Below are 26,139 nucleotides of genomic sequence, written 5' to 3'. Positions count from 1 at the left end.
CCCTGAAAAGGCAGGTACTGTAGTCTAGCATCGCCAGGACCCAGGAAGGGACAGCCTCGGGGAGGCTGAGAGAGTCCCGGACCGCGCAGCCCGCACTGGGGGTGGAGCCGGGATCTGTCTCAAGCAGAGTCCAGAGCCCGCGGCTGCCCCGTTCTCCGAGCCCGCCAAGGGACGGGCTCAGGACGCGCTCTCTCGGGCGGGGAGCGCTATTTTGGAGCCGCCGGGCGGGCGGGAGGCCGACAGGGACAGAAATGGAGACATCTGACGCCAGCAGCACAGCCGGCCGCCAAGCCCAAGCGCCTCCGCGCAGACGCCCCGGGGGAGTGTCGCGGGATACCCGCCCCCCGCCGGGCCCGCGCGCCGACGTTCCGCTGAACCCAGCGCCACCGGAAGTGGCCGGACCCTAGGCGGAGGGACCTGGCGGAGCGGAAGTCACTCCGTGAGGCAGTGGCGACTGCGGCGGCGAGAGGATGAACAACAAGTTCGACGCGTGAGTGGCGCATGGCCGTCCCCCGGGGCCCCTTCCCCCAACCGTTCCCCGCGCCTCCGCGGGGCCCGCGGCGGCGCACACTCTGCGGCCCCGGCCTCCCTCCCGGGCTCGGGCTGCTGGCCGGCTCCGGCCCAGGCAGCCGGCGGGGAGGAGGGGGCTGGGAAGCGGGGTGCAGGGGTCCCAGGGACCCCAGGCCGTCCGGACTGAGGGCGAAGCGCGGGGGCCGGGGGGAGAGGTGACCGTGCCGCCCGGAAGGAGCTTTCGGACGCCCAGCCCCTGCGGGTGCGGTGGCCGGCTGCGTGGAGGGGCGGAGACCTGGGCGGGTTGGGGGTTTGTGCAGCCTGGCCTCCCGCCCCTGAAGCCAGCCTTCCTTGCACGCTCATTCTGGCCTGGGCAGGTCGCCTCTCCTGTGAGGCTCAGTTTTCTTCTCTGCAAAGTGGGCACGGTCACAGAGCCCGTGTCGTAGAGTTGTGAAGATGCAGTGAGGGAATGTGGCTGCTGCGCTGCACTGCGCAGCGGCGGCTCAGTTAGGGAATCGTCAGCGTCTTCTGAGACTTCTTCCTACTTCCTTTCTCCTCCCCCTCCTTTCTCTTCCAGCCGTCTCCTAGGGCTGCTCCGTTTCCTGCCTAACGGGTTTACTTGTCATTGCCCCCTTCTGCGCTTGTCTGTGTACCCTCTCTGATGACTAGTTCCAGTAGCAAACAATTCGGAGGTGCAGAAAGGAAATGCAAAGTATTTTTGCATCTTTCCCTCCAGCGATTGTATCTTGAGGTACATTATATTCTTAGCTCTTCCCCAGTAGTCTGGTAAATCTGCTTCTCTTCCAAAGACCTAGATTTCCAGTCCCAAACCCACCAGCTCCCAGTTACCTGACAGCAGAGAAGTTACCCAGTCTCTGAGCTATTGTTACTCAAACCTCGCTAGTGGTTAGTGGCCTGCTGCTGCACTGGGGTGTAATAAGGATCAAATCACATTCAGCAGTGCTTAAAGGTTCTTTGTAAATTGCTAAATAGTGAAGTATAAATGTAAAGTGGAGTTACTGTATTAACATAGGTTGTGACCCACTGCTGCTGATGGGAAATTGGGGATTTTTCCAGTACAGCAGGTGCTGGTGTGCAAATTCAGGGGTCCTGGATTCCAGCGATGCAGGCAGCTCCTCAGGACTGGCTCCTGGCTGCTGAGAGGGCTCAGCTGCTTGAACACAGTCTTTGGCGGAGCACTTCTGGAGCCTGCTGCTTAGCTGAGCCGATCCCTGTACTAACCTGCTCCGTGGTCATGCAGCCTGCAACACCTGGCTCCAGACCTAAGGCCCAGCGCAGCGGTGCTTTCTGCCAAGCCTGTACCCCTTCCTCCACTGAACTAAACAAATCCAAATTTCATTTTAAGAAGACACTGTGGGTTATCTGGCCCAGTCCTACCCAAATCATTTGGAGGTGTGCAGTAAGTTAATTTAAGAATCATAATAATAGCTTCCACAGGCATCTTGCTCGATACTTGTCATATTATTTGTACTCCTTCTAATAACCCTGCCAAGGTGATCTTGTTACTTCCTTTTACAGTTAGGAAACATGAGACTGTCTCAGGTTAAGTGACATCCACAACCACAGGAAGGGCCATATGGTGGGATTCAAACCCAGGTTTGTTGTTTAACCTTGGTTCAAGCACCTCTTGACAAAAATTAACCTGATCATTTTTAATTAGTTCTAATTATTAACTCTTCCTTATGCTGAGCCAGAATTTTTTAACATCTGACTTCTAGCTGTGCAGGAAAAAACAAAAGCTTTCTTTTATTTGAAATTAGCAATTGAAGACAGCCCTCCTGCCCCTAGTTTTGTTTTTGTTTTTTATGCAAAAAGTCTGCAGTTTACAGACCATTGTTATGTATTTGGCTTCCACACTCTTCGCCACTGGCTCCTAAGGACATGTTCCAGTTTGCCGGAATCCTAAAAGTTGGCTGCATGGAGTTGAGTACTGGAGTCTAATCTGATGGGCTCGGATTAAAGGGGAGCTCTAGCCTCCTTTACTGTGTGGGATTGACTCCCGTAAATGTAACCTAAGACTGTAATTGCTCCCCGCCACCCACATCTGTCAAATCATTAGCTACCATTACTGTTGATCCTATTTATATGTGAAGCCCTAAGACGCTTTCACTGTACTGCAAGTACCAACTGTGGTAAGTGGTAAGCTTCGTTTTCAGATCTAGATGCCATACCTGATTTCGTCCCTGTTCTGTCTTTGTTAGCTTTTGGCCCATTCTTAACTATTATCTGTACCACTTATTTGGCATTCATTCTATTCTGCCTTGTGTTGCTTTGGTTTTAGAAATCCATTCATTAAACATGTTAATTTTCTGCCACCGTCTGATGCTGGACATGTAAAGATGAATTAGACCAAGTTCCTACCTGCAAGGAATAGGTCTAGTCAGAGAGTCTGAGGACATTCCTGGGCAGAAGCTCAGTGAGCTAATTACCTGCCACTCAGTCTCAAGGCTTCAGAGATGCTAATTGCTCCCCTGAGTCTATGGAGCACTGACTTTTTAGTCTTGATTGTGTCTTGGCTCCAATCCAGCTTCAGGCTGGGCAGGGTAGCCTCTGGAAGATAGGATGACAAATGACTTAAGTGTGGGTTCCAAGGGCAGGGTGGTTGGTTAGCTCCACCCTCAAGAAATAACAGCCCAAGATAAAGGTCCTTCAGGGTTTCCATTTACTGTCTTAGAAGGGAGTCTGGAAGTGTGGTCCAGGGATCACCATAACATTGTTGCTTCTCTGACATAATTATTTTTGCTATTCTTTTTCTGTTTCCTAGTAGTAATTAGCAGCCAAACCACTGAAAAGAAAGGCACTTATATGCTTTGCTTGGAGCTAGCAAAATGAAAGATGCTGGGGTGACTGTGCCCCTCTTTGAGATTTAAAGGGAAGGGACCCCAGAGGATGTAGCAGGGGGTTGGGAGCTGAGAAGAGAGGGAAGTGGTTTGAGTCCTTGGAGTGTGCCCTAAAGAAGAGAGTTAAGAGCTGTCTTGGGCCTAAGCAGCAACCCGTGAGATGTCCGTGATCGGAGACAAGAAACTGGCCGTGGTAGTAGAGCTGGGACAAGTACAAACATGTGTATGGGGAGGTTCAGAAGAGGAGAGCCTGACTCAGCCTAGGGAGAGATTAGGAAATATTTCCAAGAGAAAGTGGCCCTCGATCTGAGTCCTGAAGGACAAGTTAAGTAGGGGAAGAGGGACTGTCAAAGGAGAGACCACGTGGTGAGCATAACGGAGGGCTGAGGTCCAGGAACTGCAGGTAGAGGGAGAGGAGTGTGTTGGGACCAGGCAGGAGATGGCATTGGCACATGTAGGCAGAGCAGGGGCCTCTGCATCAGGCTGAGGCCTGAGTGTGTATACCTTATCTCCTCAATCGGGTCCTTGGGGACAGACTGTAGTATCTGAGACACACAGTAGGTGCTTGGGAAGTGTACCTGCGTGCTAGACAGTCTCCTTTTGAAAAAGAAAGCAAGCCAACTCAAGCTTAATAAAGGGGAAGGAGTATCATAAGCATGGATAGTGGTCTCCTGAAAGTCCAGGGAAGCTGAGCTAAGCCAGTGAGAGGGAGCATCACAGACAGAGCCACTCTCCTCTCCATTCTGCTCATCTGCTGCATTGCCTTCGCCCCTACTGGCTTTCTCTGCTTTTGCTCATTGTCCTTATTCCCTCATAGCTTTCCTTGTAGGGGCCCATGTGACTGCCCCGGCTCCTGAATCTGTGTGATCTTTCATCTCCTGGATGAAAAGCCGAGGGAGGAGTCTACTCATAATTTTGAGCAAGGCCCTGAGATGTAGGTATTGGCCAGACTGGACTGCCCTTCGGTCAGGTGCCCTTCATGCCCTTGGCCAGGGTGGAGATGAGGATGTTCACAGCACAACACATGACCACCTGACTACATCCCTACCGCTAGGGTGTGACGTGGGTAGAGCAGGCACCCCAACACACAGCTCACTCATCCATTCTGATATTTATTAAGTGCTTTTTATGTTCTGGGCACTGGGGATTTGTCCGCAAAAAAAAAAAAAACATAAAATACTTGACAGCACATTTCTGTATCTGTATAGGGTAATTTCTGAGTTATAATTTGAGCATTTCTAGGACCTTTCCTGAGAATTGCCTAATTCCGTTTGACTGGATAGTCGTTAGAGCCAGAAAGGTGATTTCAGAGAATATCCATGATAAGTTAATCGTCCAGCTCTAGACTAACGAGCATTCTTACTATCTTTTTTTTTTTTTTGAGGAAGATTAGCCCTGAGCTAACTACTGCCAATCTTCCTCTTTTTGCTGAGGAAGACTGGCCCTGAGCTAACATCCATGCCCATCTTCCTCTATTTTATACATGGGATGCCTACCACAGAATGGCTTTTGCTAAGCAGCGCCATGTCCGCACCCAGGATCCGAACCAGTGAACCCCGGGCCACTGAGCAATGGAACATGCGAACTTAACTGCTGCGCCACCAGGCCGGCCCCCAATTCTTACTATCTTTATGAACTCACTTTCCGTTGATCTTTTTGCCTGAATCCAGTGAGCTGTAGGTGCACCTGAAAGCCTTTGGGTGCTTCTACTGCTCCTAAAAGGGCAACACGTAAGGTACTTTTGACCCGACTTAGAAGGCCAGAAGACGATCACTTGTTCTTTCAGTCATTTCTTTTTCTTTTCATTTAACATGATTGGACATCTTATACAATATGTTAGGGCAGCATCTTGTCCTAGGTGCTGAGATACAAAGATTAATAAGATGCAGTTTTAAGGGATCCCTCCATCCAGTAGGAAAAACCAACAGGGGAGGAATGGCACGTAGGCTGAGGGATAGTGTTTGCAAGTAACACAAGACGTGGGAATATATGTCGCTTTGAGGGGTGGGAGGTGGGAAGGAGGATGTCAGTAGGCAGGAGTCAGATTCTAGAGGATCTGACACTTCGTTGTACTTTATCCTGCAGGATGGGCATCAAAGGGCAAGGGACAGTTGAGAGTTTTAAGCATGAAAGTTGAATGATCAGATTTGCATTTAGAAAGATCATGCTGGTGGCCAGGTGGAGGATGGATAGAGGATGGAGATGATTTGTGTCGGGGAGACCTGTTAGGAATTTATTCTAGTAATTGAGATGGCGGGAGAAGAGGGCCTGGACTAAACAGTAGCAGTGGGGAAGGTTGGGAAGAGATGGTTAGAAGAAGTGGCCCGAAAGATAGGGAGCTTTTTAAACTTCCTTTGAAATGCCAAAGCACTTATTTAATCCAGAAACTCTACTCATTGTTGACTTTTTGGCGAAGAAAACAACCCCTTCAACTGTTTACCTCTTGCTGCTTTGCACTGCCTGTTAGAAACTGGAAGAGTGTGCTTTCTGGAATTCACAAGTTAGCCGATGGGCATTTCGTTTTGGTTTAATCCTCCTAATTGCCTTTCTACATTCCCTTGCCGTTCTCTCATCTCAAGTGCTTCTCATTGCCTGTGTTTTGAGTGACTTCAGGTTGGCCACAGGTGTTCGTCTAACCTTGTGGCTTTGTGGGGTACGCAAGAATCAGCTCAGTCATGGGATAACATTGTTTTGCCTTCCCATTCAGATTGAAAGATGATGACAGTGGGGACCATGATCAGAATGAAGAAAACAGCACACAGAAAGATGGTGAGAAGGAAAAAGCGGAACGAGACAAGAGTCAGGGCAGCAGCAAGAGGAAGGTGAGTTTTGTGCTGCTCAGATGTACTTGCCTTTGAACTTGAGGCTTGGTTATCTTGTGGAATCGGTTTGTTTATCTGGAAGATACCAGATTACCTTGATGGCACCCTGTTTTGGAATATTTGATTTTGTTCTCAGAAAAAGATTGTGAATGACTGGAGTTCATTTTGGCACTTAGAACTTTTCCCTTGCTGCAGGATCTCGAGATGCTGCCTTGCTTTCCAGCATTCTGCTAGCCTGCGGTAGGGGAGATTAACCCTGGAGTGTAAGGAGGCTGTTAGTTGTTTCATAAGCTGCTGATAGGTGTTTCAAATCCTGCACATCCCTTGAAATTTTAGCCTCTTTAGTTAGCAGTAGTCTAAGCTGAAAGTGACTTGGAAAAGAGAAAATTTAGAGAATAAGATATAGGTAGATCAATTTCTTTCTTGAAATATCAAAGCAGTCGTTAATTTGTTTATTCCACAATATCGAGTACCCCTCAAATGCAAGCATTTTAGGTGCTAAGAGGACACAAAGGTGGGTCAAGGAGCTTACATGTCATAGTGGCAATAATAATAGTAACTGACATTTTTTGAGCACTTACTGTGTGCTAGGCACTGTGCTAAGCACTTTACATCTGTTAAGTGATTGATCCTCTCAGCAACCCTGCGAGATGGTTGTTGTTTACCCCATTTTGCAGATAAGCAGCTGGGACAGAAACAGGTTATGCCACTTGCTCAAGGCCGCTAGCCAGTGAGTGATATTGTCACAGAGGCGGCAGTACTTGGCCTGGGAATATGGCCTGAGATAAGGTACAAACATAAATACCTGTGACAGGAAGTAGAAAGTTACAGAAGCCGTAGAACACAGATAAAATGTTCCAGGAACTTAGAATCAGTTAACTACGAAGATATTTACTGTGTAAGCAGAATCTTGGGCACACTGCAGATAATTGAGGCTGTATCCTTTTTAATTGTGGGGGTGGTAAGGTGGGACACTGTAAAGTGTATTTTCAGTCTCGGAGCATGTGGAAAATCCCAAGGATTAACACACATTCTTTAATTCACAGGCTGTTGTCCCAGGACCAGCAGAGCATCCCCTGCAGTACAACTACACTTTCTGGTACTCCAGGAGAACCCCCGGCCGGCCTACCAGCTCACAGAGCTACGAACAGAACATCAAACAGATCGGCACCTTTGCCTCTGTGAGTCCTTCGTGGTTTAATGCAGTGAGCCTCGGTGATACAGTCATGCCTGCATTGATGTCACTGTGTTTCTTTACCCTCCTGGTGACCTAGTCAGGATTCTGGTTTCCTTGGTCAACTGACCTGAGTCCCTGAGGTCAGATTTGTTCATTCTTAGATTTCTCATTAGACATCCATAGGTAACATACATAGATATCAAAAAGTATGTGAATTGTGGAATTGAACAGAAGGCGACAATACAGAAATGCAGGTTAGTTTGTTTAAGTAGGTATTTATTGAGTTTTTACTATGTGCAGTGTCGTGGGAGATACAAAATTTTATAGTACAAAAAGTTTTATAGTACATGAATTTTATAATTCTCATGAAGCTTGGCAATAAAGTCGAGAGTAAAGTTCGAAAGTTTCTCTTGTGTTTAAGAACCTCCCATTAGGGTTTTGAATATGTTAGTGATTATGCATAAAATAGCATCTTTTTCCTGTGCTGAGAAAGAAAATGAGATATCCACTCATTGTTTTGTGGGTGCTGTCAGTAGAGAAAGCCCCAGCTCTGTCTGATCTCCTGCCCAGGCAGCTGGGTTTGTGTTCCCTGAGCAGCTGTCTGCAGCTAAAACCAATCCTGTTCTACAGGGACTCTTATGCACTTCCTGTGTGTGTACCTTCAATCTTTGGGCAGAATCAAATGCAGGATTTGTTATGTTCTTGAAATGTGAGATATTTGTCCTGTTTAAAATGCAGACATTGGAAAAGGAAGCTATAATAGTAAACATTACAATAAATTAATACAAAGGAAGGACGCAATAATAGGCACTTTGTGTGCTTTCCTTCCATTGTTTGGATAGCCTTATGAGGTCAGTGATTTTATTCATAGTTTATAAGTGAGGAAAGTGAGACATGGGCTGAGTATCTGATCTAACATCTCAAGCCAGTCATAATTCACTTGATTCAGTGGGGGAACCAGCACTGAAACTCGGGTTCGGCAGGCTGTAAAAGCCATGTTGCAAAGCCCGTGTTGTTTCACTCTTCACTATGCCAAAATGCATGCCAGGAGGCTCTAGCATAAGAAATGTTTGCTTGTTAGACAAAGTTTGTTTATCCATTTATCACTAATCTGATTACTATGCCAACTTGATAGAATTTGAGCCAAAAGCAAAGATCTTATCTTAGTTGGCCTGTGTTCCCTTATTACTGGTAAATTTAGGCTTTTTTGAAATATTAAAAATAGCTTTTACACTGGTACTTACTTGGTTCAAGAAATGTTTGTTGAATAAATTTAAGGCACCAATAGGGTTCTAAAATGAATTAAGACCCTGCCCTTATTTTCTCTGGGGAAAGAAGACATGCCCAGGAATTTCTAATACCAGGAGACAATGAGAAGTGCTTCAGGGAGGGCCTGGCCAGAGTGTTCCTGGAGCTAGGGGAGAGAAGGAATTCATTCCAACAGAGGAGATGGGCTTGAGATTGAATTTAAAGAATTTGAACAGGTAATAAGAACAGAAAGGAATTCTTGGCGAAGGGGACAGTAGAATTAAACTTTTGACAATATCCATGTATTCCTAACATTCCTGAATCCATCACAAAAATGTTGATTTCCTGCTATGTGAGATTAGACATTATAGGTTAAATGGCAGCCATTGTGTTATGGGCAACTGGTTAAGCACTTGGAGGACTGGAGAAGAAACTGAACTGGGTAGTTTTCATTAAGGATTCTGTTCTGTTATTTTGGGATAATTATGAATATTTGGGGCATTTTCCTTCCCTCTTAAAAAAGGTGTATATGAATTTACCCAACCTGTGCAAAGAGAGTTTTTGGGTTTTTTCTTTTGACATGTATATTGAGTTGGGCAGAGTTTATCATCCACATCACCTTGGGTTAATGCTTCTTCAGGACTCAGTGGACGTGTGACAGGATGTGTAAAGTCTGCTGTCATGTAATTTAAGGCATTAGGAAATGGCTTACAGTATTAAATTCCTCACAGAAAAACAATTACATCGTAAAACCTTTTATCAAATCCAAAGCAGTGTTTCCCAGCGCTCCTTACTCCTCATATTTGACCCCATTTAAAAGCTCTTGAAGTCAGGATGACTAAGAAGGCAATGTCTTGAAATGGAAGGAGCACTGGACTTGGGGATCTCAAGGCTCATCTCTGCCGGCACTTGGCTTTGTGGCCCAGGGCGAGTTCTGAAACCCTTGCCTCAACTGTAAAGTGAGGAAGGAAGTTGAGATGTTTTCTGAGGTCTTTTCTGCACCTCATATTCTGAGTCTGAACGTTTCTTGTATTTTTTGGTTTCAATTAGGACTTTAAAAAAACAAAATTGCCTAAAGAGAAGGGGGAAAAAAATCTTTTAAAGTTTGGTAATATTTCCTGAGCTGTTTACTTCATCTCATGGTTTAGATATAAGCTTCTGTAGTCTGATTATAAGATTGGAGGAGACCAGAATGTTAATAAAGCAGTATTTGATTGGGAAATTGGGGATGGTTGGTGTGCTTTCTCCCCACCATGCCCTCCAATTCCTAACTGACAGGGAGCCACAGTTTCTGGTAGGTGTGCTTTGTTTCTTTCAGCTGTGTTAGGGTGGGGAAGGTTGTTGCTCATTGTATACATATGACCACATCCTATCCCAGGTCACCGTACACAGTTAAGCATAGCAGTTGCTGAGGGGGAACACTGCAGCAGAGCCCCGTTCCTGGCTTCTTTGTAACATGAGACATTGCCCGTGTTCCTGTTCCATGGAGGAACTGAAGGGACAGCCGTTTCACACGGCGTGAGGTCTGTTCCTCCTCAGTTGCTGTCCAAATCTAGAAGTAGGACCTGAATCTCTACTCAGTACCCATTTTCAGCTACACTATTGTGGTATCTCACTGTGCGTCTATTTAGAGCCTCCTCAGCAGTGTGTTGGCAAATACCAGCTGTTTCTTCAGACTGTTCCACATTTTCTCTTTCCTCCTAAAGCGTGCCTCTTGTCTGGCCAGTACTTTGTGGGTGTCCTCTGTGAATTGCCGAGGAACGGGCAAGTACTCTCTCCTATCAGGGCACTAATGAAGGAAACAAGAGCAGTGCAATGAGTATAGACAAGCGTACATTCGATAGAGAGATGTAAGTCTAGTTTTCTAACAGGATTGTGAAGGAGAGACGAGGAGAAACATGTTTTCTAGCTAAGAAGAGGGACTTAACACACGCTAAGTATGTGAAGCTAAGTCCTGTTTGATTTTGGAGTGTCCTGGCCTTAGCAAAGGCACCGTGGGGTAGAGCAGTGCGTGTAGTCGATTCTGTCACTTATGTGCAGTAACCTAAACAGAACTGAAATGCATTTCATTGTAGCTAATGCTATTTTTGATCAAGAAGTGATTTGGTCCTGAAAAATACATTCAGGCTGAGGTTCTGTGGCACTTACACTATGCCTCAAGACTAAAATTGTGTAATGCAAAGTCTTTACAGCGTGGGGTGATGATCCTGCAGCCTCAGCGGGAGGGTACGTGTTGACATGGCCTCAGCACCTAAGACTCCTGGCTGAGGCTAGCTTATTCTTGTATCGATAATATTGCATTTTCCTTTTATCCAACTGTGCGATATTCTTGCACTAACGTGTCCTCCTTCCCACACAGTCCTCCAAATAAAATGTGTCCTCCAAAAAGTATAGCCTGGAGCAGAATGTCTGCCGTGTTTATGCTCTTCTCTTAAATAAATCTCACCGTTATTCAAAGAAAAAGACACATCTTTTGTACTCTGGGGCCTTCTCTCTGCAGGTGGAACAGTTCTGGAGGTTTTACAGCCACATGGTACGTCCCGGGGACCTGACGGGCCACAGTGACTTCCATCTCTTCAAAGAAGGAATTAAACCCATGTGGGAGGTGAGGACTAAGGGCCTCGGACTGCTTTTCTGAGCATGTTTTTTGTTTGTTTTCAATCCCTGCCAAGGTTGAAAGTGTTGTAAAGTCTTCTCTCAAAACTACATCACTATTTGGTCCATCCTTGGAACTGGGACCTCTCGGAGAAAGCTCTGATGCCATTGCTTATCTGGGTGGTTTTTAAAGATTGTTTCATCACTAAAATGACATTATAACAACATTAAAGTATGCTTTTTAAAAAAATCACCCTTACTCTCATAGTATTGGTGGGGGAGTGTAATACCATAGTATTCGTGATTGAAGTGGGTAAAAAACAAGCTTACAGGCAGTAACTGGAGCCCTGGAGCTGAGCTTTATGATCTCTTGCTGTAATTCATCTTCTGTTCTGATGCCAGGGCATTTTTCTAGAAGACAGATGTGATCACATCTCCTCCCTCCCCCAATTAAAGATCTTAGGCAGTTCTCCATGGCTCACGTGATCTTGCGCCTCATTTACCTTTCAGGTCTCATCTCCTACCATCTTTAAACCTTACCTTCAGTGTAGCTAGACCCTCCAGTTTGCATCTCCCTGTGTCACTCTCAGAGTTTGCGCACAGACAGCGTTCTTGCCCGTGCCTGCTTTACCTGGCTGGCTCCTTTGTCCCTCAAGACGCAGCTTCACTGTTTCCTCTTCTTGAGTGTTTCTGGCTGTCCTGTTCTTTAGCTTACGTGCATATCTCTGTTAGAGCAGCGCTTGTCAGACTGTACTGCTGTAATTAGTTTTCTTGTCTGTCTCCTCTACTAGATTGGATCTTGGTAGAGACTGTGGCATCATGTCTCTGTATTTGGGACATGGTGACACTAGGTAAACTTTTAGCAAATGAATTGAGGAATGATCTGTGTTTGAAATTTTACGTCATTGCTTTTTGATTTCTAAACTAGTTCCAGAAAAAGAGGATTATTTTTAAAGGGTCTGTTTAGCCGTTTTTTGCAATGGTTTGTACCCAGAATCCCCACCTTGGGTCCCCCCCCCCCATTTCTTCTCTCCCTAGTCCTACTACCATTTTTCCTGTAAAGTTGAATAGTTGGAAAGTGACAAGACTTCTTAGTGTTCCAGGGATCCTTGGCATTTTACTGCCTTAATGCAAATGAGAAAAAGCTGTGAAACCATATTTAAACTTTAATGCTTTCTCTTATTGTACAGGATGATGCAAATAAAAATGGTGGCAAGTGGATTATTCGGCTGCGAAAGGGCTTGGCATCCCGTTGCTGGGAGAATCTCATCCTGGCCATGTTGGGGGAGCAGTTCATGGTTGGGGAGGAGATCTGTGGGGCTGTGGTCTCTGTCCGGTTCCAGGTAAGCCGCCACACAGGTCTGACTTCATGTGTTGCCTTTGCTCTCCTCGCTGCCTCCGGTTCACTGTGATGATTCCTTCTGTTCCTCCTGTAGGAGGACATTATTTCAATATGGAATAAGACTGCCAGCGACCAAGCAACCACAGCCCGAATCCGGGATACACTTCGGCGAGTGCTTAACCTACCTCCCAACACCATTATGGAATACAAAACCCACACCGACAGCATCAAGTACGTGTTGGGGGGGGGGGTTGGGGGGACATATCCCTAAGCTTAGCAGCAGCAGGTCTTAGTTGAGCCCAGAGCAATATGGTCATCCAGGAGACTGACTTACGGAGAAGGGACAGACCAGTCTTCCCCTCTAGCGCTTCTGGCCACTTCTAGCAGTTCTTTGCTGGCGAGGCTGTCTTCCCACCTACACTGTGGGGTGCTTTGTATCCGAGAGAGCCCTTCTGCAGAAGCCCAGGTGCACTGCCCGGGCTTGCTCTATTTACACAGGCTGTCTTGTCGTTCATTTGCTAACCACTGTCTTAAAATGAAAGACAAAGCACTCTTCTTTTTCTTGCTATTTGTTAAGATGATTTCACGGGACAAGAAAGTCCCCCTCCCTGTCTGCCCCCACCCCACTTGCATGTCTTCCTAACCTCTTAGCTTCAGTCTGTTTTCTGTGTCCTGGGAGACTGACATCTTATCTGGAATGATGACTCCATTTCCTTGTGTGTAGAGCTGAAATGCTAAGGGAAGCAGAATAGTGTGTTTGTGAGAGTAGAACCTAAAGGAAGCGTGAATGCCAAAGGGGAAGTAAGCTTTTCATCCACCTAGAACTCAGGGAGAGGGAGCTGGATGTCCACAAATGAGAATCACTGGTTGGGGTCACTCCTTCAGTGAAGGAATATCATAAATAAACTCAGGTTATTATGAACTCAGGTTGTGGGCAGTGGTGTTAGATTTTCTCAAAACTGGAGGGAGAGCTAGCCAACTGGAAGTCCGGACTTGTAGGTTTAGGTCTCTCCTTTGACTCCAGCATCAACATGTGCCTTTGGCAAGTCTCTGCCACTCTGCTTCCGTTTCCCCATCTGTAAAGTGGGGGGTAATAATACTTCACCTAACAAGGTGGTTTTGGGGCTGATTTAATCTTTGTAATTGAAGGTCCTGAGATGGAGAGTGCTCTCACAGGATCAAGTAGTATTATTGCTATCATCATCATCATTAGTAATATTATCATCATCATGTTATACTTATTCAAGACCAGTAATGGGCCCAGTGGTGGCATTGAGCAGGCAGACCATTTGGGAATCTTTTTCCCATGCAGTCACAGATAATGTTGTGGGTGGAGTTGGCTTAAACTAGCTAAGTGCCAGTTTTTAACTGGGAACACTGCCAGAGGAGCTGGTCCATAATCCAACTGCTGGGTATGCCTCCTTGTAGCCACCAGTGGCTATCAGCCAGCCGTGGCCCTGGTTGCTTGCCTTAGCAGTCCTGGTTAGCACTGTTTTTCTCTAGGCAAGTTCTTCCTACTCTTTGTTCTGAGATAGAAGTAGTTTCTGCCTTCCAGCCAGACTCATTCCAGGCTGGAGGGATCCACACCTCTTTTTTCCAGGACTCTTCTTTTCAAGGTTCCCAGATGCCCCCCACCCCCATACCCTGCAAAAGCAAGCTTTTCACCTGGATAGGAAAGGGAAAGAGGTACTTCTCAGTGCTCCCCTCCCCACTGTTCTCCCTCTCTCACACCCTGAGGCAGTTCTTCCTGACTTTTGTAGAAACGTGTACAAGTCCTTACAGAGTCTGGGAGAGAGCCTGTGGGGTTTTGCCTTAGTCTGCTGCTTGCTGCTTTATCCAGAGGTCTGCCTAGTACTCCAGCCCTGCAGGTGCAGGGACCAGAAAACCCTCCTTGACACCCACATGCTACCTTTCCTTGCGTCTCCCTCTTTCCTCTCCCAATGTGCCAACCTTTTACACTTCCACTAGAATGCCAGGCAGGCTGGGCCCCCAAAGGCTCCTTTTTCAAAACCTCTGGAAGCCGCGGTTGAATGTGCCATGACCCTCTTCCTCTCTGGATGGCACCATCATTGAAGCTGGCATCATCGGAGTCTCTTGTTCTGTTGGTGTGCTACCTGGAAGATCCTTCCGTCCTGGACAAGAGGAATTGGAAGAGCGTTTTATGTTTTGAGAACAGGCTGACACGCAGCAGCTACGTCATCAGCTGAGATCACTTAATAAATGGTGCTAAACTAGCTTGTCTCCTGCTCTTGCTCTTTATGGTGCATCAAAGAAGTGGCCTTTCAGACTGATTGTCACCATGTTAAGGAATGGCACAGACTTCTCCATGGAGGGCCATCCGGGGAGTGCAGCCTCATTTCCATGAGTCCATTGTGTGGTGTCACATGGTTCCAGCTCTGCTGAGGTCTGACATAATGAGGTGACATCTAGCTCTCAAAATGAGACCCCATTTTCTGGTACTTGAATTTTAGTTCCCATCAGTCACTGATGACCACCTCAGAGTGATTCCAGATTTAGAATTAAGCTTGAGAGTCTGTTAAGGTTGGAAAGAGGGATCCTTGGCCTTTGCTTCGCTGACTCTGTTTTCCTTTACTTCAAAGAAATCTCTTGCTTGTAGGTGAAGCCCTGCTTCCATCTATGTGTGGCTGTACGTATGTAGCTTCCTTGCTTCGTGTTAACAGGGTTTCTCACTGTGCCACAGCTGCCCAGGCCACAAGCTCTTTGCCAGCCTTCTCCCTCTGCTTTCCCTGAAGAGCCAGGTCATCTTCCTCTTTGAGCTAGCCCTGCTTGCAAGGTCTCAAGGTTCCAGCCCTTCCCTTTCTCCCAGTCCCCAGAGTCATTGTACATCAGGATCTGGAGTGGGGAAATGTCTTCCTCTTGTGTGAGTTTGCTCCTTAGGATATCTGACTGTAGCACATACCAGCCCCTCGTGTACTTTGTAGCTTGGCTTGTATGTGTTGAGGTGTGGCCTTCAGGCCCCTAACCTGCATGTAGAATTTCAGTAAGCCTCACGTTACTTTAGAGTTTCTTAGGAGCTACCACTAAGACCAAAAACAAACGATTTTTGTAGACACTAAGTCAGATTGCCTGATGGCATCTGTGATGGTGGCTCTGGGTGTAATGTGGGGTTTTCCAAAGTGGCTGTTCCCTTTTGGGAGTGACACCCTGCACATATACCCTCCTGATTGACCACCAGTCTCCACGTGGCCCAGGATCCCACAGAACACACATCAGGACTAGTACCCTGAGCTCAACATTCTGGAGGTGTTTGTGTCATTGCTTCTTTGTTTATTGCGTATCTAAAATTGGGTAAAGTACCTAGAAAATGGAAGGTTTATTGGTATATGGAAATGCCTATTTTCTGTGTTTCCAGCATTTGGCCCTTCTGTGGCCGTTTCCCTCATGCCTTCCACTATATGTCACATGTACTGACCTTAATTTTAGCTAATGTAACTGTTCCAGGGGATGAGGTTGATGTCACTTTCCAAAGTAAGAATTGGTCAGAAAGCACCAAACCAACCTTGAGACCCCTCTCATCCTTGCCACATATGAAAAGAAGTCAGAGCTGTTCTCCTTGGTTCTCTTCCTTGTGGCTCTTCCACAGGTATGGTTTTGTTTGAGCCAAGGCACAGCTGCTGAGACTTGAGAAGTCAAGAGAAATGAAGGAAGAAAGAGCCAGCAGTGGTTCTCCCCCAAGTACTCTGGAGATCAGGGTTGCTGGAAATGGTGAGGGGAATGTCTTTAGGAGTGGCTTAGGTTTCTCGGTCAGGTATGCCTCCACCTTGCTGTTTCAGTCCAGTTTCCAGTGTGCTTGTCGACTGTTTGGTCTTTCCACCCTTCCCCTAATCACACTGCTCGTGGGCTTTCTCTGCAGCACTCCTAGGTGAGCTCACCTCTCAAGGCAGAGGCTGCTGCACGCAATGCATCACAAGCTGCTTTGCTGCAGAGGGGCTGCCTCCTGCCCTTGTTTACTGGCAGCACTTCCCCCTAGTGGGTGAACAGGTCCCACCAAGAAATAGGAAACTTGTTAAATTGAGTATTAGCTCTGCTGCATGGCTTCTTTTAAAATGAGGCCGGTTATAGTTGAGGTTTCATAAGTTTGGGTCCTTGCATCAAGTGACTCAGTGAATCCTCGATTTTGAGGAGAAATCTCATAACATAGCCAGACTTGCATCCCAGAATCATGGGACCACCAGGATAAAACTTTGGGCACAGAGCCATATGAAGCAGCAGTGTCTTTTCTGAGGAAATTCCTCTTTGGAATAGTCCCATTGAGTCCCTTTGTGCATCTGACCTGGAATGGACAAGAGAAGACAGGGCTGGCTTCACTCAGTGGGCTACAGTGTTGGGGAAACTGACCAGACTCCTCTACAGAGAGTGTTGAGGGTAGGTGACTTCTCTCTGTTCTAGAGGAGATGCTGGTCAAATTGTGGGGACTTTCCTTTACCACGTTCAGATTTCATTGTATTTAAACATTGAACTTTGTAGGCAAGGACCAACCATCTCTTCTGTCATGGCTAAATAATAGCCCAGTGGCACTGGGTCACACCAGCATAATTGCTGGCCTGGCTTTGGGTTTTTGAAATGTTCCCCCACACTGATGTGCAAAGTAAAGAAAGCCCAGAAGAGCAGGAGGCTGAGCTCGTGAGCTCGTCCATGGGTGCTGAGGGCCAGCTGAGTGCAGGGCTGTGAAGCAGGCTTTGGATGGAGGTGGGGCAAGCACAGAGTTATGTAGAAATGAGATCTCTGCTCACAGTTTGCCTTCTGGTCAGTGAGCCGGGGCAAGAGTGGTCTTTAAAAGGCCTTTTGTTACTCTGTCATTTGAATCTGTTCAGAATCCCCTGGAGGCTATTTTAATCTCAGGGTAATTTTTATTTTTTTTAGAAATTCCATTCATATGACACTTTTAAATTTGTTCTTTCTTTACCTTTGAAAAACGTAAGTTTTAATATTACCTAATATGCCTGGGATGCCAGATGGAAAATAGCATATTCGCACCTAGCTTTGGATAGTTTAGCCAAGCACTGGCCCATGAAAATGAGTGATTATACAGTGACTGTGACCAACTGTTTTATTTCCACTGAATCCGTGTGAGGAGATTTCTTTACCCAGATTCTTCTGGTTGAGGTTTAACATATGAAGAAGATAATCCTGAAGAAAATGGGAGGGCAGATTCATACTGGAATGGATTAGAGGGGAACTCTGAAATCCATATTTCTGCAGGTTCCGGGCACAGAACTGCCCTGTTTGGACTAGTGTAGGCCTTTTTAGAAACAACAGGATCAATGAGATGAACCTTCAGCACACTACAGCCGTGGACTCTTGTTGATACCCAAGTTGCTTAAAATAGAATTTAAATCCCACTGTTAGAACCAGAGAGGGGTTTTCCTGGGTCGTTGCCCAAGCATCGGACTTTGCTTTGCCCTTGCCTTCATTTGGACGAAGAGTGGAACGGCCTTCTGACGTCACTCATGGACTCGCGAAGTTCCTCGCGTTACCATCTCTCCAGAAAGGGCTGTGGAACAGATGTCGCTGTGGAAATTGAGTTTGAATTGACAAAGACTGGCATGCGGGTTTGGCAGTCTTACATTTTTCTTCAGTTAGCATCTATTAATAGCTTTGGTAATCCTCTCTGAAGAAACTGTTAACTGCAAATCAACCTCCTGTTCTCAGAGGTAGATGATTCACGTAGAAATGCTGCTGTTAAGAACAGTGAAATGCTAGTGAAACTGGAATAGACACTGCCTGGAAGAATGGATTTGTTGTGCCAGGTCCGTGTTTAACCCCTCCCTGTGTAAGAGAAGAAGAAAAGCTGGCTGTGATGGCCTGGTAATGAAGTATGTCTCAGTGGCCGTAATATTAAACCTGTAACGAGTGACGCAATATGTTGTCATCTTGGGTAGTGTCACCCCTTTAAACGGAGAATGGAATAACTGACAATAAGGACTTCTATATTTAGAAGCGCCAAATTACCCGTTTTGTATATAATTCCCAGGGAACTTACTAGACACTTTGTCCCTAATGGAGCTGAAAAAGGCAAAGAGGTGGTTCGGCTCCTCTGAGAAAACTTGGCAGGAGTTAGAGCTTCTGGGCGCAGGGGATCTGGTGCTCCTCCGTGTTTTGGCCAGCAGTCACCGTGGGCCTGTTCCTTGTAGAGCACCACCCTGAGAGACTGTCTGCTCCGCCCCCCACCGGCCCGTTTCTTATCCCTTCTAACCCAATTTCTAAACTGAGTTAATCAACGTGAAAGTTGTCATGAGCGTTGTTCCCTGGAAATTGTGAAATGCTGTGATCTACACAGTTTAAATTTTAAGCTAAGAGTTCCATGGGTATTTTCAGAAACAGATGAAGCCCAATACAAATTTGGGGTCTGAGATTAGAAGGCTGAGAAGTTTGGAGGTGTGAAAGCACTGCAGGTCGTGTGGTTTCCACACTGCTTCTTGAGACAGCATATTGCTGGTGGGTACCTGCCTTGCCCTCGGGGTGAGGCCTCATGAAGAAAGATAGTTTCTACCACCTGTCCATACATCCCCGAGGCAGAAGGCGCTGCTGCCTGTAGCTCCTGTTAATTGGAAGCGTCTCCAGTGATGGTTGAGCTTAGCTCCGACCTCACTGGCCTCCCTGGTAGACTTGAAGGAGCCGATAGAAGGACTTGGCAAGTCCTGGAGAGAAAAGCAAGGGGCAGACTTCGCGAGTGGAGCAAGCCAGGAGAAGTGCCAACTGCCCCAGAACGGTGCTGGCCACCACTGCTCGTCTGAGGAAAGGCTGGGTGGGAGACCTGTGCTTCCAGGACAGTGGGCCCCACTTGACCTTGAGGGTGTCTGAGATGGGGTGTGGGGTTATCGTGTCTGCTCTCCTTGTTAAAAAAGCTTTTGATCTGAATGTGCTCTTGTGTTTTTGTCTCTGGTTTGCCAGGGCCTGGGAGGAGTTTCATGGCCTGGTGAACAGCAGCGGCCGCTGATCGGACGCTCCCCCTCTGTCTCTCACACTCAGGGTAGGGCCTTGTCTATCTTCTCTGTAACCTGTGACATACCTCTCAGCCGTAGGACCCCTCTTCCCAAGGGGATGCCCTGTCCCCATTGACCCCCAGCATTGCCTCTGCCAACACTGGGCCTGCACTGGCCTCTCCTCTTTGACTGATTATCACAGTCTCAGAGGAGAACCCGGAGTCCAGAACCACTGGGCTGACCATCCTCCCTGGGCCACGTGTCTTGTGGTGAGCCCCGGCAGGCTGCTTAACTCACTAGCCTTTTTTCTCCTTTGGAAAATGGGGTTCCATGGACTAATGTGTCTCATCTCTTATGCCAACATTCATGATTATAAACGGGCCACAAATCTGTTTTCTTTTGCCCAGAGTTGGCCATTTTTAAGCCATCTGGCAGTGTCCTGTGAGTAACAGGGCAGTTCCACAGGCCCCAGTATGGGTTAAGTGAGAGGTATGTCTCTTGTGTGCTGGTGGTGTTTGTCCTTTGTGAAGAAGCAGCAGTGGAACTCAGGGTTTCAGCAGCAAAGGTGAACTGGGGGTAGATGGCAGGACTGTCTGGGAGACGCGGCTCCAGGTTGGACTGTAACTAGGCCATCACGTGTTTGCTGGCAGGAAGAGGCCCTGGGATACCGAAGGCTGAGTCAACTGAAGCGTTCACTTTAAGAACATTTCTTTCATTTAAGAGAGTGCCAAGTCCCTGTCTGTTTAGCAGAGAGAATTGGGTAACTTTATTCTGAATGAGAGGAATGGATTGAAAGGACATGATCTGCATGTACCTGACCTGAGAGCATATTCCTGGACATTAACTACCACCCCTCCCATCATCCCCAAAAGATAGAGAATTTTTAAAATTGCGACAGAACATGTCAACGGATGTAGCTGCTTCAGAACCCCCTTCTCAGGAAGGAAATGAGGCTTTTTCAAGAAAAGGAGACATGCATCCCTCAGGGCCAGGAGAAAGAGGCCAGAAGAAAAAGAATGACACTGAAGGACAGAAGCAGGTGGCCGGGGGTCTGAGCACTCTGTGGAGCCCATGGGATCTCTGGATAAACAGTCCCTGAATCCCACCCGCTCGGAGCATGCTGCTCGTGTCTTTTTTTTTTAAAGATTGGCACCTGGGCTAAGATCTTGTTGCCAGTCTCTTTTTTTTTTCCTTCTTCTCCCCAAAGGCCCCCAGTACGTAGTTCTATATTCTAGTTGTAGGCCCTTCTAGCTCTGCTATGTGGGACACCGCCTCAACATGGCCTGGCAAGCGGTGCCATGTCCGCGCCCTGGATCCGAACTGGCGAAACCCTGGGCCACCGAAAAGGAACGTGCAAACTTAACCACTCAGCCACGGGGCCAGCCCCCTTTTGTTTAATAGTTTAATTCCTTTATTATAAATTCAATTTTTAGATGATGATATTAGATTTTAAAAATTGCAATTTAAAAGGTATCGCTGTAAAATGTAGTCACCATAGAATTCTGAAATGGCTGCTAGTATAACGAGGGATGGAAAACAGGCCTCAGCTCTAATATTGGATCCATTGCTCTGCAGGCTGAGAAATAGCAGATATTCGAAATAAATTAATAAATTTCCAGAGGCCTGGTGCTATACTGGAATTGTTTTAATAACATTACCATATTTATTTCTAAGATCCTACTTTTTTTTTTTGCTTTTAATGTCCCTAAAACTGGGATGCTTACAGTGACTGTGATATGGTTTTTCTCACAGTTTAATTGGCAATGTTTACTTCTTAAAGTACATAAAATGATGGTACCTTTAGGGGCCGGCCCCGTGGCCGAGTGGTTAAGTTCGCATGCTCCACTTCGGCGGCCTGGGGTTTCACCGGTTCGGATCCTGGGCACGGACATGGTGCTGCTCGTCAGGCCATGCTGAGATGGCGTCCCACACGCCACAACTAGAAGGACTCACAACTAAAAATATATAACTATGTACTGGGCGGCTTTGTGGAGAAAAAGGAAAAATTTTAAATCTTAAAAAAAAAAAAAATGATGGTACCTTTAAAAATCAACAGCATCTTAGGTTCTCTGAAAAAAAGAAGGGCTTTAAAATGAAATAGTCAGAACGGAAGAAGACAGGATTATTCCCTCTCCCCTCAGATAACACTAAATCCCCCAGGAAAAGTCCCTTTGAATTGCTTTGAAAGTCGTGGATTTGCATCATTGCCATCTTGTAGTCTTTGTTCTTTTTGTTGCCCTGCGTACCGTTTTTATTCCACAGATGAAGGGGGCACCTCATGGGTTTGGGGTTCTTGAAGCACAGATTTGGAGGTCTGAGGGAAGTATTAGAGTCTAAACAAAAAGAACTCAGCTCACTTCATTGTCTTAACCGACTTGAAAGGAGCTTCATATTTCATCTCTGTTGACTTACCCTTCTTACCTAGAAGAGACGTGTGCCCCGCTTTTGTGGTCTGAGCTGCTGTTTTAGAAGCCCAAGCACTTCAGTCTTCCCATCCTCCCTCCCTTCCACGTAAATCATGATCTATGAAGGAAAAAAACTGCTATTTACGTAATAATTCTTGAACCACAAATACTTTGCCTCAGTTTATCTGATATTTTATGCTGTTGCGTGTGGCTGCTCGTATTGCCCTTTTAACCGTGGCTTCAGTAGGAGTCCCAGCTAGCTGCTGGCAGAGGCCTCTGGCTCCTCGTATGTCTGGGCTGGCATGCACACAGCAGTGGTCTGTTTTGCTGGGAATGAAGTTGGCGTGGTCACTCTGGGTGATTAGAGATTGAAATTTGCCCTACTGAACCTAGGAAGAGTTTGCAGTTTTATTTAAAATGAGGGGAGGAGGAGAGGAGGAAGCCAGAGCTAGCCTGGGGTGGGCAGCTGATAGCCAGAGAATGGTCCCTGAAGACCATGTGTACTTAAGCCTGTTGGCTGTTTTGTAAGTGCATCCTCAGAGCCCCTTTCAGAGCAGAGACTCAGGTAGGGCTCTTCAGGGCCTCCCAGCTTTCCCTTGAGGACCTAGAATCCCTTTGGTGCCCTTCTGGGCATCAGCACAGTGGCAGGGTACCACAAGAGCAGAAGGACCCAACCACCTGCTCCTCTGTTGTCTGCTTATTCTGTCCAGAGTTTGAACTTGTCCATTTCTCTACAAGTACATAAAAGCAATCATTTTGAGGCAGAGCCAATTAGAAAGCTGTTTCAGAGTATTTGGGTAACAGTTTCCCCAGGATGCCTGCAATGTGGAATTGGAAGCCACTTTGGGTGGGGCTCTGGTGTTTCTGAGGCCCTATTATCAGGACCAAGGGACATCCAGTAGAGAAAGAGTCCTTTTGACTTCCTCCAGCATTGTGGGTCTTTCTGCTCCCATCTCCCGTGCCGTGGAGCATAAAAATCCTCTGGAAAAAATGAAGATATGCTGGAAATATTGATATGTGAATTTTAAATCTATATACCAGGCTCAGTCCTAGTTGCTTATTTTACATAAATTCACAGATGAGCATGTAAAAATGTCCTTATTTCCTTGTAAAAGATCTGTCATATTATTGAAAAAACAAAAACACAACCCTTCCCAAGAGCCCAGGCACCATCGCAGCGTTGCTGGGTGGCTGGAGGGGCTAGTTTTTAGGAACTCACTCTGAAAGAACAGAAGCCCATCTTTTTTAAAAAAGGCAGAAGTCGCCTGTGGCCTCTGCCACTTCCTGTCCAAGTCTCCCTTTCCTTGTCTCCTGATCTCTGCACTGCAGCCTGGGGGGAGGGACATAACCGAGGATTAGTTCCCAGCTGGTGTGAGGTGAACACATTCCTTACACTAAATTTGGCACCAAGCTATTCTTAATTCACTTTTTTTAAGAAAGGCTGGACCAAAACTACCAGCTGCCACCAGCCTGCCACCATCAGGAGCCTGTCACCCACCCTCTTTGCTCTTTGTTTTCCTTAAGATCAAATTGTGGGAAAACTCAGCTGGATTCTCTTGGCTCCTTTCCTCTTCCCCTCCCCTTTTCCAGTTTACAAATAGTTCTTAGAATAATTGCGACTTCTTAGGCTTTCTGACTATGAAGAGATCTATGACGACAGAAATAATTAGAATAAATATTAAATGTCTGAGTGGGAAAGTGTTATAGAATGCTTCAGTTTACCTGCCACAGGGAGAATCTGTTTCTGGCCCAACCCCAGTACAGTCCAGGAATTCTTCCAAAAGATGAGATGACCCGCTTATGGGGATGCCTTATCCTGAAAATTCTCTTCTTTACGTCACTAAGCAGCTGAGAGGGCTGGGTCCAGATAGTTGCCTTCCATCTCTCTTATTCCAAGATAGATAATTCTCCCATAGTCAGAAAGTTCTCTGCTTCTACCTTCCCACAGCCCTGGCTTTCCCTTCACTTGTCTTGCTTCTCCCTACTGATTGATGTTTGTGATCCATTCGCTTGATGGGGATCGAGGTGGCGTCAGAAGGGAAGAACTAGAACAGAGCAAACCCTTCCTTCCTAGTCACTTCTTTGTTGCTAGAGGTGCCCTCTGTCATGCAGACTCAGTATTACAGGCCATCGTCCCTAAGGGGGCTCAGAAATAACACAGACACATCAGTTACGCCTGCTTTTCCCTGTCTTAGGATCAGACATCTTCCTTATCATCCTTTGGCAGCTACTTCTGTCACCTCAGTGGGGTCTGTCCTTTAGAAAGGCCTTTTAAAAAGATGATCACCCCATTAAGTTCTCTTTGTGTTCAGTCTTTAACTCCTTAGATGGAAATCATTGACATGCTCAGTAGCCATTGATAAATGAGCTACATGGTCACACATGTCAGATGCCTGGGAGTGTGAATTATAGAAATGCCAGTGGGCTTTTGAGATAGCATGAGTTTCGTCCAGCCAGAGTTCGCCTACACCAGCTCCAGTTTCACTCTCAGTGTGCTTGTCTACAGTCATCTCTGTGGTGAGGCTGTTAGTTACCGTCAGCCTGCTGCCATCATGGAGGGGAATCTTTTAGCCAATAGCAGGAGGAAACTGCTGTTTGGCTGGGCAGAACATGTGCATCAATATTTTCTTACTCTGGACCAATTGCCGCATGCCTTATCAATTGTAGCAATTTTAAGATAGTTCAGGTGAAGCCAAATCTTCTAGAATGTCTCATTAAAATTAGAAGGAAATAATGACCCAAAAATCAGGTTAATGAGAATTTCTGTTTCAAAATTTCAAACAAATTTAAGTCTGAAGCTCTGGGCCAGAGCAGTAAACAAGGCCCTTCCAGCCCTGAAACTTTGGGGTTCAGATGGCGCTGTGAACTGCGAAGATGTCGTTAGATTCCTGGTGTGGGACAGGAAAAGTTACTCGTGGATGGCCAAGCCTGCCCACATCCAGTAGAAAGAAGCTATGAGGACACATCTTAGGATCTGTTACATACACCTCTGTTTCAGGAATTACAGTGAAGTTTTTAGAGTGATGGGTACCCAGATTCACCTCTTGGAATATCGTTTTATAAGCAGCTATAAGTTTTGAACCAAGGGTTTTTTGGTTGGTTGGTTTTTTTTTTTTAATGCGTAATATAATCACATGGTTCCATTTTTTTTAAGTATATGTGAGCGTGTGTGTGTAAGAGAGAGCTCTCCCTCCCACTCTCACTCCATCTGCCCAGTTTCTGCTGTGCCCCCTTCTGCAACCACGGCCCCAGGTAACACTGTTGTTGGTTTCTCATGTAGCCTTCCAGAGTTTATGTATGTCCAAGCATTTCCCCCAGTCCCTGCTCACACATGCTATGTACAGACTATGCACACTGTGTACATAGTATGGACACACACGCTTCTGCACCTTAACGTATCAATTTCTCTTGGAGATCTTTTCATATTAGTGGAGAGCTTCCTTGTCTCGTTTGTTTTAAGCTGTGCACTGTCCCATTGTGGAATGTACCATGACATTAATATTTAACCAGTCCCCTACTGATATGCATTTGGGTTGTTGCTGATTTTTTGCTGTTGCAGACGGTTGAGTGGAAGTGTTTGAAGGGCCCTGGGGGGCGGTTTGCTGTGTTGGCATTAGATTAGCAAGGAAGGAGGCTCCTGGTGTGTGTCCCTCCCTGCATGTGTGTGGTTGCCCACAGATGATCTGTGTACTGAATGCTCTATTTTCTCCCATTTTTTCTTTCAGGGACAATTCAAGCTTTCGAAATACAAAAATCACATTGTGAAAGTACACAAGCTGGCAATAATCCTTTTCTGTATGTATGTGTTTGTCCGAAATGGATGGGAGGTCTCCAGCTGGTCCTTCCATCTGCTCACTGAAGGGACGTCCCTGAGCCGTGTGCTCCCCTTTTGCACTCATTCCTGGAGGACGGAATCCGCTAGACACCCTCCAGCATCGCTGACTTTATAAAGCGGAAAACGGAAAACGTGACTTTGTAATAGACAAATTTTTTTTTTTAATGGGATTCTATGGGGGGAGTTTCGCCTTTTGTTTTGCTGTGTGCTGTCCAGATGCCTCTCGCGGTTCTGTGTGTGCTCTTCTCTGCTGTACGAAAGGCATCGTGACCACGTGTACCAGCCAGAGCTGTCGACTGAGAGTTATCAGTATTATGAATGTCTGTGCATCCAGGAAAAGCTTTTTGTTGGAGTCCCGGAATAGCTATAAATGCTCTCTTCTAGCTCTGCCATTAAA

At 46.5% G+C, this 26,139-nt stretch overlaps 1 protein-coding gene across 4 annotated transcripts; it reads left to right on the top strand.

Moving 5' to 3' along the window:
- Positions 1-336: 336 nt before the first annotated feature.
- Positions 337-26,139, top strand: EIF4E2 (eukaryotic translation initiation factor 4E family member 2). 4 transcript variants are annotated; one of them, XM_070489402.1, is made up of 8 exons: positions 337-490; positions 6,079-6,193; positions 7,240-7,374; positions 11,119-11,223; positions 12,404-12,556; positions 12,650-12,786; positions 25,062-25,159; positions 25,633-26,139. In XM_070489402.1, exons 1-8 carry the CDS (start codon positions 471-473, stop codon positions 25,764-25,766), a joined length of 897 nt encoding a protein of 298 aa, XP_070345503.1. In that variant the 5' UTR covers positions 337-470; the 3' UTR covers positions 25,767-26,139. The 4 variants fall into 4 exon arrangements, with proteins under 4 accessions (XP_070345503.1, XP_014718021.1, XP_014718022.1 ...); XM_014862535.3 differs by lacking the exon at positions 25,062-25,159 and adding an exon at positions 19,471-19,549; XM_014862536.3 differs by lacking the exon at positions 25,062-25,159.

Source organism: Equus asinus, chromosome 19 (assembly GCF_041296235.1).
Source record: "Equus asinus isolate D_3611 breed Donkey chromosome 19, EquAss-T2T_v2, whole genome shotgun sequence".
Taxonomy (NCBI): Eukaryota; Metazoa; Chordata; class Mammalia; order Perissodactyla; family Equidae; genus Equus; species Equus asinus.
The sequence above is the reverse complement of the archived record's forward strand: the minus strand, read 5'-3'. Positions and strand labels throughout refer to the sequence as shown.

Coding starts and splice junctions, on each gene's coding strand:
- EIF4E2 (XM_070489402.1), top strand. CDS start 471: ATGAACAACAAGTTCGACGC. Junction 491..6,078: donor ATGAACAACAAGTTCGACGC/GTGAGTGGCGCA, acceptor CTTCCCATTCAG/ATTGAAAGATGATGACAGTG. Junction 12,557..12,649: donor TGGTCTCTGTCCGGTTCCAG/GTAAGCCGCCAC, acceptor TTCCTCCTGTAG/GAGGACATTATTTCAATATG.